Source organism: Mastigoproctus giganteus, chromosome 10 (assembly GCF_048544385.1).
Source record: "Mastigoproctus giganteus isolate SK-2022 chromosome 10, ASM4854438v1, whole genome shotgun sequence".
NCBI lineage: Eukaryota > Metazoa > Arthropoda > Arachnida > Uropygi > Thelyphonidae > Mastigoproctus > Mastigoproctus giganteus.
Window position 1 is genome coordinate 175,204,790 of NC_143584.1, and position 13,562 is coordinate 175,218,351.

Consider the following 13,562-nt stretch of genomic DNA (forward strand, 5'->3'; position numbering starts at 1 on the left):
TGCACCAGACGAGAAATTTTCAAAGCCAGAACATCTTGGCCACAAAATGAGGTGGATGCACTGAGAGATTCTTATAGAACTCTCAGGAATCAGTATACAGCCCTCATAAGGGACAAGAAAAAGGAATCCTGGAGGCACTTGGTAGGAACCACTGGACACAATAACCCTTGGGGAGTTGTCTACAAAATAGTGACCAACAAGCTGCCAAGAGATGTCTTAGAAACTACTGTCAAACCAGATGGAACCCCAACCCTGTGTTGGGTGGACTCTGTAAATAACATCCTAGACAGTATTGTATTATTCTGACCAAAACTGGGGCTCATTCCCCCACCCACCTGGACATTATAAAAAACACTGAATATGACAATGCCAATATTGAACATCTGTTTACTACACAAGACTTAGAAATAGCATGTCTAAAACCAAAAACAAATGCCCAGGTTTTGACCTCTTAGAGGTTGAGGTTATCAAAAAACAATAGCACCAGACAAATTAATAGCACTATATAATAACTGTACGACAGAAGGTATATTCCTAAAAATATGGAAATAAGCTGTATTAAGATTAATTCTCAAAAACCCTGAGAAACCACTTACTGATCCCAAATCATATAGACCAATCCCTGTGCTAGGAAAAATATACAAAAGACTAATATAGCAGATTAGCTCAATACTACACAGAAGCAGGTTTACATAGCAACAATCAGTATGGTTTTAAGCAGGGCAACTCTACGGAGGATGCCATGCACCACCCACTGACAAGTTAAAAACTCAGAGGAGAAATATATGCTGGCAGTCTCTATTGACTTTGCTGGGGCATTTGACTCGCTTTGGTGGCCTAGTGTCCTTAGAAGATCCACCAGGCAAATGCCCCACAAAACCAATATAGGGTAATAAACTGCTGCCTTACAGACAGAAGTGTCTCAGTGTGCACAAGATTCCAGGAATTGACACTCCCTGTGAATAAAGGCTGCCTGCAGAGTTCAATCCTTGGCCCTTTATTCTGGTACATTTTTGTTTCTGTTCTAGACGAATTTTTGGCCTTGGATCTAGGCCCTGTGGAAAGTCTGGCCTTTGCAGATGACATAATTTTCCTTGTAAAAGGTAACACGCAACTGGTTTTAGAGCAAAGATCAAATGCTGCCTTCTTGCAGCTGTGAGGAGTGGGCACAAATGCACATGCTCGAAATATCGCCTGAAAAAACCAAACAAATACTTCTAAAAGACAACTTAGATATAAGATGTCCACAAATTACAATTAACACAACTTAAAATATCAATTCAAAATTAACTTTTTATTCCCATTTTGACCTACTTGGCGAAGAAAGTGAGATTGTGCAGGTATGATTGGCAGGATGAGTCGATCAGACTGGGGGCTCAAAAGAAAGACCCTGGCAATCATATACCTTGCGATGTTCCTACCTGTTATCACCTATGGAGCTAGTGCATGGTTCACCCATTCAGAAACAGGAATTAATTAGAATCAATACAAAGGACATACTTCTCGCCATTACCAGAGCATGTCACACGGTGAACACACCTGTGCTACAGTTGCTGGCCGGAGCTCTCCCACTTTACCTGGAAGTAGCCAAAAGGAGCTTGTACTATAGACTCAAAAAGGGCATACCCACGGAATTTCTGGGAATAACCTTTGATACAGCCAACACCGTCAATGCTGAAAGAAAAAGAATAGCCACAAAGCTCCATGAGCTATGGCAAACAAAATGGGAGCAGGAAACCAGAGGTCTAGTTACCAAAAGGTTACTGTCATGGGTGACAATGGTCAGCCCAAAGCCACCTAAGTGGTATGCCCCTGGACTTTTTACAACATTCATATTGACGGGTCATGGCTCCCTAAAGGCAAAACTGACCTCCTTGGGGCTGACTGATGACCCAAATTGCACCTGTGGCGAGAGTGAAGACTGGGCACATGTTCTATATGAATGTATAATTTGACATCCCCAGAACTCAGCTAATACACAGATTGTCCCCTTCCAGGAGGAGAAGAACATCTATTCATTATAGAAGAGGAAAATTATAAAGCCTTTGCAACCTTCACACAGAAAGTATTCGAAATGTGCAGAACTATCCAAAGGATGGCAATTCAGCCCCCCAGCAATTAAACAATAATCAATAGTTAAAATTGCCCACGTCTCCCACCACACCCAGATGATGGTGGGGGGGGTCAGCCAGGGAAGCAGATTAGCTGAAAAGTATCGGTAAGCTGGTAGCAAGGGGTTGCAATGTAGAATGAAAGAAGAATGAGAATGCTGGTCACTGGATAAAAGAATGAATTGGGAATTATGGTAAAAGGGAATAAATGTCAGTTTTGGTGAAAGAAAGATGCACCCAGCACGAGAGAAAGAGTGAGTGAGTGGAAGAGCAAATGTAATTGGCTGAAAGAATACGAAGTTAATAACTTGCCCTACTTTATATGTACTAATAACACTATCACTGCATTCTCCCCTGGCCTGCACCACAACTGAAGAATAACAGTAAGTTGAGGTGCCCAGAGAGTGCAGTGTAGAAAGCAAGAGTTACGCACTAAACATACTTTTAATCTTTTATATTCTTTCTTATTTAGCTTAATTATTAAGCTAAATAAGCTATTAAGCTGTGTGAGAAAGAGATGAATGAGAGTGAGTTAGGGTGGGAAATAAATATATATATATATATATATATATATACGCACACACAGGTAGTTCCTGACTTTAAATTAATTCGTTCCTAGCACATGGCAGGGATTTATTTCCATAGACGCAATGTTAAAAATAGGTTAGGTTCTCAACAATGAAATTAGTTTGTTTAAACAATGATTGATTTATCCAAAGAAATTAAAATGTAGCCTGTAAAATCAAGCAAATTATAATAATAAAGAAATTATTTATGATTTACAAATGTTAAAGAATATTTATTCTTCATCATCATTGACTAAGTGCACACTCATTCATCACTCATTATTGGCTTGGAACTCGTTGGTTTGTTGCACAAGGGGTGGTTTTCAGAAATGCTTCAAGAGGCATTTGTTTCCAAGATCTTCTCTTTTCATTATAAATTTCAATAGCACACATAAGCAGTTTTAACAGAATGCACAAAATGCAACTAACACGATTTGTGTGAAGTAACAAGTTTACGAAGCAAATGGAATGAAGAGAAGATTCTGAATTTATTTCTTTTTCCTACGATTGAAGATTTCAGTTAGGGGAAATGCATTTCACCATAACGTAAAAAACCACACAATTCCAGCTATTGGTATTTTTGAAAATGCAATAATATCCGGTTATTATTGCATTTTGTAATAATTGCTTGCAGTAACAGAAAAGCCCAATAAACGGGAAAGTGCAAATTGTTTTTATTGTTTCGTGGTCGTGACCTCCAGAAATGTGCTTTAGAAAAATATCACAAAGGCGTTCAAAATTGGTTCTTATAACAGAACATAGGGTAACGATGAAAGTGTAGTACATTTTAACGGTTTGAATATGTAACTAATACAATTTACACTATAGAAGCGACCTTTTAGAGAGTTATATGATGAAAATTTCAACTTCCGAGGTCGTGGTATTGGGTTCACATTGTGATATTTTCATGATGGTGTCTCTCGAACAATTAATATCGTAAAGCGGGGTACACTGTATTGTATAGCTACACACATGGTTTGAAATGTGATATTTATGAATGTTTAACATACGTATTTTGTAAATAATGTTCATATTTTTGATTTCGTTGATACTTGATATTTGGGGGGGGGGGGTCGTAAACCCAGGAACTCATAAAGCGAGAAGTGAGTGTGAGTGAGTGACCTAGAAAAAAGATTTATGAACTATAAGAAAAAAGTATAAAAATAGAATGCAAGTAGAGTGAGAATGCGGATTATGAATAAAGTAAATGTGTGTGTCTTTCACCCTCTCGCTTTCCCCACTGCCAGCTAACATATCCTACCCCCAGAGCGGGATGTGCAGTTTGACCTTCCTACCAGATTCAACAAGACGTGGACCATCACCAACAAAGACATACTACAGCTTTTCTGCCAACATGCTATTTGACGATCTTAACTGGGTACTCTTTATCCATTATAGCAATTTTTTTTTATATGAACCCCAAACACAAGAGGTATTAGAACCTATAGTACTTAGTACCGTGCTTGGGTTGGAGGTTGAGAAGACGAAAGAAGATATTTGTTGACATTGGACTTGAACTTCTGTAGATTGTAATTTTCAGGAAATACGTATGAAGGAAGGTTGTTCCAGAAAACGGCAGTTGAATGAATAAATGAGGAAGATGAAAAGTTGGTTCTGTGGGTTTGAAGTTGGACAGTAAATGGATGTTGGCTGGTGGTGGTTGTTTGGACTGTTTTGAAAGAGAGAGCGGGAATTATAGAAGCCAATTCAGAAGAACAGTGCCCATGGAAGTATCTGTAGAAGAGGCATGCAGCAAAAACAGTACGTCTATGAGAAAGCGAGTGGAGAGACTCTGTTAGAGATGAATCATTAATTAACCTAACTGCCCTCTTCTGAGTGGAATCAAGAAGCCTGAGAGAGGTTTTGGGGGCACCACCCCAGATGTGGGAACAATATTCCATGGCAGGGCGGATTTGCGATTTATACAGAGTGAGTAGCTGTTTGGAAGAAAAGTAATGCCGGGAGCGAAAGAGAAAACCAAGTTTTTTTAGATGCAGAGGAAGCAATATTTGTAATGTGCTTGTGCCAAGAGAGATTAGAAGTCAGGATAATCTCCAAAAGAGATATATCATTTTGCCTAGAGATTGGAGTGTCAATAAAGATAAGCATAGGAGCAGAAGAATCCTTTTTTGCGAGATATAAGACAAGACTGAGTTTTAGAAGGGTTGAAATCAACTAAGTTGTCTTTGCCCCACTGGAGAATTACCTGAAGATCGGCATTTAAGGAATTGGTAGCAGATTTTCGAGAAGTTGAAGCTGATTGAGTAGGACAAGGTTTCTCAAAATGGAAAGTTGAATGCTATGTGCTATCATCGGCAACACTATGGATAGGATTTCCAGTCAATGGAAGAAGGTCATTGATATACAAAAGGAAAAGAGTGGGGGGAAAGAACTGAACCTAGGGGGACACTGGCATTAGTGGAGAAGTTAGAAAACAGAGAGCCATCTACCATCACCCTCAGTGAGTGATCAGAGAGAAAACTGGATAACCAATTACTAAAAACAGTTGGCAAACCATAAGATGGAAGCTTGTTTAGAAGACCTTTATGCCAAACACGATCAAAAGCCTTTGAGATGTCAAGAGCAACTACTTGTGTTTCACCGAACCTTGCCATTGAATTAGTCCATAAATGGGTAACATAAGCCAGAATATCACCAGTGGATCGACACTGACGGAATCCATACTGGTGATCGTTGATCAGACGGAAGGTTTCTAGTTAGTTTAAGAGTTGACGGTTAATTGATTTCTCCATTACTTTAGAAAGAGTTGATGTAATTGCAATGGGATGATAATTGGATGGGAGGGATTTGTCACCCTTTTCAGGAACTGGCTGGATATGAGCAAATTTCCAAGCAGAAGGAAAAACACCTTTGGAATAAGAAAATGAAAAAAGGCGGCAAAGAATAGGATTAAGTTCAGGAGCACAGGTTTTGAGAACAAGAGGAGAAATACCATCAGGACCTGGAGCTTTCTTAGCATCGAGATTCATCAAAATCCTTCTAATATCCTTTTGACGGAAGACCACAGGAGGCATTGAATGGAGCATGTTGGGAATGGTGGGAGGTGTTTTACCAAGATCATTAATACATGAGCTGGAAGAAAAATGGGATGCTAGCAGGTCAGCTTTATCCTTGGCTGAAGTGACAACAGAACCATCTGGTTTGGACAGAGGTGGGAGCAGAGATGGGCAAAAGTTGCAGCCAATAGCTTTGGCAAGAGACCAGAATGCTCGGCTACCATTAGGGCAAGAAGCAAGTTTACTACTCTTAGCCTGTTCAAACTCTAGTTTGGACTGATTAATAACTGCTTTACAATTGTTGCGAACTTTGGTGTAGGCAGAAAATGAAAGTAAAGAATTAGAAGCAAGCCAATTACGATATACAACATTCTTCTCTTGAACAGCCTTAGAACATTTATTGGAAAACCAAGGTTTAGTTAAGGGACGAGATTTTAAAGTGGAGTGTGGGATAAAGGATTCCATTCCTGCAAGAATAATTTCACTGGCACGATCTGAGCAAACGTTGACATCAGAAGTTTTGAAACAGTAATCCGACCAAGGAAAAGAAGAAAAGTCTCGCAGGTCATCCCGTTTTGCATTCTTGTAATGCCAAACAACACAAAGTTGGGAATAGCCATGAGATAAAGGTTCCATTGGAGAAGAGACAATCACCAAGTTATGATCTGAAGTGCCTAAAGGACCTCTCACTTCGACCGTATACTTAGAAGGGTTGTTTGTGAGAAAAAAAATCAAGCGTATTAAATGAACAATCTGTGCTAGGTTATTAGTAATTGCAAAAGCCTCAGCATCTTGACCTGCTGGGTCGGTGTGACTAGAAAACGGAAGCCAGCTGGAGTTGTAAACATTAAAATTACCTCACTGTTAGGAAAGTTGGACTGGAGAAAGTCAAGTTGCAAAGAGAGGAAGTCAAAGAGCTCCAAGTAATTAGTGGAGTTGGGAGAACGGTAGACACAACAGATGAATTTGACACAATGAGGTAGAGAGATTTTAAGCCAGAGAAGATCAAAGAGAGGAGATTCCAAATTGCCAAGTCTCTGACAGGGAATATCAGAACGGACATATGCACAAGTACCACCTTTGAGGCGAAAGGAATCATACAGCGAATAATTTGGGCATCTCAGATGAGCAGTACTTGAATCAACCTTATCTTTTCGCAGATAAGCTTGCTCTATTAGTTTGACAATTCATGGTGTATTCAATAGTAACAAAGTGGGTGGGACATGCTGTATGAAGTAATGAAATTTTTGGATATGGCGTACACGTGGTAAGAATATACCCAGATCCTTGACATAACAGGGCCTCGACAATGCTCCCCGCATACACACTACTCGGACTCCCTCCAGTCACTATCTGGCAGAGTAGAGGTAGCAAGATTATACACTAGCTGATCCGGAAGCCTCCTAGAGAGTTACCAATAGGTTCGGTCCGGTGTACTAACTAGCGGCCGGCCTGCGAACACCGTTTTAGAGCTGTACCCTCGAAATGTAAGGGAATTGGATCTCGCCACGACGTTCATCATAACCTCAAAAGTCATCAATCATACTGCATGATGGAAGAGATAGGGAAGGGTTGACCGGAACTTAGCTCTAGAGACTAAACATGGGTTCCACGACTTCAAGCCTCCAATAAACAAAGTGGTGGTATTTCACCAGTTGATATGAGTCATCTACCACCTAGTAATGCCTGGTTACATAGAGGGCGGCTTTCCTCCATGTGGTGCGAGCGCCACACCTCGACCCCTGTTTACATTGGTTCACACCTGGGTGGTCACCCACCATGTACTTGTGCATGGAGGTTATACCCAGGATTACTAACAGTCCCACATCATGAAGGTGCAAGCAGAGGATTTGGCTGTCACAGACCATCCGGTCTTCGCCGAAATCGGGTCCACTTGACTTGAGTGTCACCCGAATATCAGTTTGATCAGCGTTTTAGATCCCAGGTAGCAAGTACAGCTTGTCTGGCATATCTGAGAGAATGTCTGTGAGAACCTCAAGGACTCTAAACAGATTCCCTTTAAAACCCCAGCCCCAGGCAGGGGAGGGAGGAGATGGGTCTCTGTGGCCTCCCCCCTGCCCCCATACTTTGCCTGGTGGGGCTTGTCCCCACTGATCTCTTTATGGATGCCTATTCTATTGTCCCCATCCTACTACCTGTTTACCTTTGGCCCCGGCGCCTCCGTAGCCAGGTGGGAAGGAGCAGCAGTGCGTAGCACACGCTTCTTGATTAGACCGGGGTTCGAGCCCGTCACCACCAAATACGAAGGATGCGGAAAGGTCAGGGAATGACCACCGCATATTCCCGGAGCAATATGGCCTTAGTTGCTAATGCTCCTAAAAACCAAAATAACAAACAAACAAACCTTATACACTTTTTGAATCTCAGGCCTCCAAAGAGTTCTGTGTCACATGTACAAAGAAGATGGGGGAACCCCTGGTGCCGTCAGACAACTAACACACTTTACACTTGAAGTTTATATTTATGTGAAATATGATTTTCATTATTTACCCTATGAATTTAGATGTGTTGCTATTGGCTTTGTAATTCTGCTGAAGTACCGATTTATTTATTTATTTATTTATTTAATTATTTTATAAATTTTATTATTTTTTGTATTCCTCTCTTTCTAAAATAGTGTGTTTTGTTTTACATGAACTATTGTTACTAATTTCCCTGTAGGCTGAAAATTGGTTTACAAGTAGTAGCAGTGAAAGCACCAGGATTTGGTGACAACAGGAAAAACACTTTGCAGGACATAGCTGTTGCCACTGGGGCAGTAGTATTTGGTGATGAATCAAACCTTTTGAAATTAGAGGATATAAAACAAAGTGATTTAGGTCAAGTTGGTGAGGTTGTGGTTACCAAAGATGATACTTTGTTGCTTAAGGTATTGTATTCTTTGAATTAAATACTCTTATGTGTTCACCATTACTTTAATCTTCCTCATAAATACATCTGGTCGATGAGAGTTCTCATTGGTCATTTGCAAAAATACCACTATACAGCTAACCAATGAAATTATTTATTAGTGGTGTGTGTGTTCAGGATTAAATGAAAAGTGGACAGACTAGTTTCTTATTTTATTACATAAGTTTGAAAAGTGCTATTTGAAAACTTAAATTACAGGTAGAATGTAATTTGGGCTGTATAATTTGCATTGTCCTGCAAATAAAAAATTTTTTTTTTTTTTTTTTAATATTGTAGCCACGTTTGTTTACTCTTGCAGGAGAGGGGTTTCAAAAAGATAGTTTTGTAAATCCTCTGACTGCTCTTCAAACCATGACTCAGCAGCAAAGTGTTTTCCACAAATAAGGGATTTCAGGGCAGAAAGAGGGAGAAATCTGAAGATGTAAGGCTGAGGGATTAAACAGGATGCAGTAATATTTAAAACCCACAGTCATAGGCACACCTCATTACAGGGTGTGAGGAATGTGCAGGGACATTATAATGGAGCAAGCACACCTTATGACAGCTTTTCCCATCTTTTCTCTTTTATAGTACACATAGTTTTATGAGGAGGTTGGAATAATACTTTGCCATCACAGTGCAGCCTTTTAAAGGTAATCTGTAAGTATTACAGCATGCTGATCCCAAAAAAAAAAAAAAAAAAATTACCGTAGTACTTGGTTGCCCCTTTGCCTTTTTGGTAGGGGGGTGATTCTGCATGCTTCCATTGTATATTGATATTTGGTTAGTTTCAGGATTGTAGTGATGGATTCAGGTTTCATCCATGGTGGCTAGTCATGAAAAAAAAAAAAAAAAACACCTTTGGTTTTGGCATATCAATATTTCATGTGCACATTGTGCCCCTTCCTTCTTCTGGTAAGAGGTCAGAAGGTTGAGAACCCATCTAGCAGACAATTTACTCATATGCAACTATTGATGGGTGATGTTCTCCATACCATACACTAATTTGGTGCTCTTCAGTTAGTTGTTTGATGCTAATATGGTGATCTGCAGGATTAATGCCTCAGTTTTTGCAATACTTCTGTTATAACAGTTGCTGGGCATCCTGGGTTTTCTTCATCCTATACTGAAGTTCTTACACATTTGATTGTTTATACCAAGGTTCAACAACACTGTAACCTTGTTAGCTTCTGCATAAACGGCAACCATTTCCTCATGGATTTTTTTTCATGTTTTTGCCTTGAAGAAAGTGGAATCAGATCACTGGTCTGCATTCCACTTTATTCAGCACTGCAAGAAATAAAATGAATTGTCATATTGAAATCAAAATTTGTGTGGTTGCTATAGAGAATTCAGGGCATCGAAAAAAAATCTTTATCACAACTACTTGGGTGAATACAAATCTTTTTTGAATCCCCTCGTAATTACATAATCTGCAGCTTTTTGATATTTTATCAAGTCAAACTGGTGTGTATGTATTCTATCCAAACGTATTCTAAAAGTATCCAAATTCATCTATGGAGAATTTTGATTTTTACTTTCATCCAGCGTTCAGTAGTAGAGGCATGTGATGCAAGAAAGCAAGTGTATGAGCCTATGTAGCATTGGCCAAAAAAAAAATTTCACACATCCATTACCTCTAAAAGTTTGTTCCAGCAATCAACTATCCTCTGGCTAAAGGTAGTTGATTGCTGACCGGGCTAGCCAGGTGGGTAAAGCGCCTGCCTGGAAACCCAAAGGTTGTGGGTTCGAATCCCGCCTCAGGCTTGGATCAGAGTACTGCAAAAAACCTTGGTAGGTGCATTATGGCCACAGAAGCCGATGCGCCAATAACTTCCAAAGAACAAAAAAAAAAAAAGTTGATTGCTGGACCGAACTTCCATGTACAGTAGAATCCTTTTAATCCTGGTTTGAACAAATTCAACTGTATGACCATCTCTAACTGCTGCACAAGCAGTTCTTATATATAAAGTCAATTGATTTCGAAATTGCAATATGGCATGAGTTTCCCTTGTGCCACAAAATACTACAACAATCCAGACTTGATGGGACTGCACTCAGTCCAAATTAACCAGAAGCAGTCTTTAACGTGCCAGTTTTTATTTAAAGTTACAAAATAACAAAATTTTAACTAAATTGGTTTTTATATTAAATTAATAAAACAATATTTTAAAGTAAAAATTATAAAAAGTAAAAGAATAAGTAAACAAAATACTGTACAAAGCAGTAAAGTTTTAATGTAAAACATTGTTATTACACAAAAATATTACAACACAAAACAACTATTTTCAAAAAGTTTACTTGAAATAATCCTGTGGTTTTTTTTTTGCCTTAATTTTAAAACTCTTTTGGGCCGCCCAATCTCAGATTATTCTGGGTCAAAAGTTCACCAGCTGATGTGTCATCCCGTCTCTTGAAATAAATTGGTAGCTTCTCTAGCATTCCGATTGCTTCAGTGTGACTTGTGCCCTTTGTTTCCTCACACACACTTCATCACTGGAGTTGTCATCTTCATTAGCTTGCAACGATAATGAGCAGGTTTGCATGATGTCTTCCTCGGTGAAGTTCTGATGCCCTAAATCAGGGGCAGCCAACAAGTCAATCAATGAATTTTAAATATACAGGGTGTCTCAAAAATACACGGCATAACTTTACGAATGAGTTCCTCATATGTAGACAATAAAAATATTTTAAGTCAACATAGTTCCGGAAATGCTTGGTTCCCGAGTTATTAGTCGGAATGTCTTATCTCCTGCAGGTGATTTCCTTCATCACAAGGTACTTGACAGAATCTGGTGGTTTTCCATTCCAACCATGTACTCAAATCAGGAGCAAGCATATATGCACTTTATGTGCAGTTTGGCAGACTGCAGTGCTCTGGAGACTTGTCGTTTGTATCACAAAAGGTTCCCAGAACGAAGATGTCCAGACAGGAAAACATTTGAAGGTATCCATCGCTGCCTTTGTGAACATGGGACCTTTACACTTCGTGCTGCCGACAGAGGATGACCAAGGTCTACGACTCCTGAAGTAGAGGAGGAGATTTTGGATGTTGTGCATGCCACTTCTGGAATCAGCACACGCAGAATAGCAATGCAACTGGCTGTTCAACATTCGACTATTTGGAATGTTGCAAGAACACCTACTGTATCCTTACCATCTGCAACAGGTACAGGCCTTGTCACCAGCAGATTATCCTGCACGAGTAATGTTCTGCCAGTGGTTCTTGCAGCAGTGTGGTACAACTCCTCACTTTCCTGCCTTAGTGATATCCACAGATGAAGGACAGTTCACACGAGACTGAATCGAAAACTTTCACAATCAGCATGTATGGGCTGAGGAAAACTACATGCAATTCTTCCATCACATCACCAACAGCGGTTCAGCCTCAACATCTGGGCGGGTGTTTTTGGTGATAAGTTATTTGGGTTCCATGTACTTCCAAACTCACAGGGCAGGCGTACAGAAACTTTCTGGAAAACAACATGCCTGATTTCTTGGACGACACGCCACTGATCATTCTCCAACAAGCACACTTCGTGCACAATGGCACTCCCGCACATTTCAGCCACCTAGCCTGCAATTACCTGAATCGAAGGTTTCCTGGTCAGTGGATAGGTAGAGGTGGTCCAACTGCCTGGCCTCCATGCTCACTGATTTAAACCCACTAGATTTCTTCTTGTGTGGCCATTTAAAGTCATTGGTGTATTCGACTCCAGTAGCTGATGTGGAAACTCTCCGCAATCGAATTGTGGCAGTTTGTGAGACAATACGAAACATGCTAGGAATTTTGCATCGTCTTAGCAAGCCCATGGGACATTGGTGTGAGACCTGTATTCAGGCAGAAGGTGGACATTTTGAACAATTAATATAAGGTGATGTGAACAGTTAAGTGTCATAGACAGACCTTCAAAACTCGGAAACCAAGCATTTCCGGAACTATGTTGATATAAAATATTTTTATTGTCTACATACGAGGAACTCATTCCTGAAGTTATGCCGTGTATTTTTGAGACACCCTGTATATAAAAAACAGATTAGTCAAAAACTAAGTATTATTATTATGCGTCCCACTGCATGCGCTTATTACAAATCCATTGAACCACGTGACTACTCTTGCCTCCACTGAGTTTATCTAGTGAAAACTCACACAGTTACGTTGTGGAGAGCATAGTGTATGTGCCATTCTTATTTAGCTTACTTAACTGGACATGCTTATACGTTAATTTAATACCCTTCGATTTAAAATGAATACTACGAAAAAGAGTAAAACGTATCATTTTCATCATGAGTGGGAACTAGAATACATTTTTGTAACGATAAGAGAAAGGTGTTGTTTTATTTGCAGTGCTTCTGTGGCTATACCCAAAAAAAGAAATTTAAAAAGGCACTTCAACGCACCCGATGGTAAATACCAATTGGATTTTCCACCTAATAGTGACCTTAGAAAAAATAAATTAAAAGAACTTAAATCCAGATTATTCGCAACAGAATTTCTTCATGACACCCAACTTACAATCTACAGCAGTAACTGTAGCATCATTTAAAGTGAGTCATCTTGCAAAAAAATGCAAAACCATTTTTTGATGGGCATTTCATCAAAGGTGCATTTTTAGAAATAACAGATTCTCTTTTTGAAAATTTTAAAAACAAAAATTAAATTAAAAGTGCCCTTCAAGGTCTGCAATTATCTCGAAATACTGTGCTTATGCATCAAAATAATGAGTGAAAATGTGAGTGAACAATTGCGTGCTCATATTGCTAATTGTGTGTCCTTTTCTTTACAGCTGGATGAATCTACAGATGTCAGTGATACAGCTCAGTTGCTCGTTTTTATCCGTATGGTTTTCGACGATTCTGCCACTGGAGAAGAACTGCTGGTTATGGTTTCATTAAAAGATTGAACTAGAGGTCTCGATAAATTTAACGCATTGAAAAAATTAAATGACCACTATTTA

General features: G+C 39.5%; 1 protein-coding gene across 1 annotated transcript in view; it reads left to right on the top strand.

Annotated features, from left to right (window-relative positions):
• Positions 1–13,562, top strand: part of LOC150079543 (heat shock protein 60A-like) — a 141,202-nt gene that overhangs the window by 84,247 nt on the left and 43,393 nt on the right. Inside the window, exon 8 of the mRNA XM_090383571.1 lies at positions 8,377–8,584. Within this exon, the coding sequence (XP_090239697.1) occupies positions 8,377–8,584 (208 nt within the window). The remainder of the gene's footprint in view (positions 1–8,376; positions 8,585–13,562) is intronic.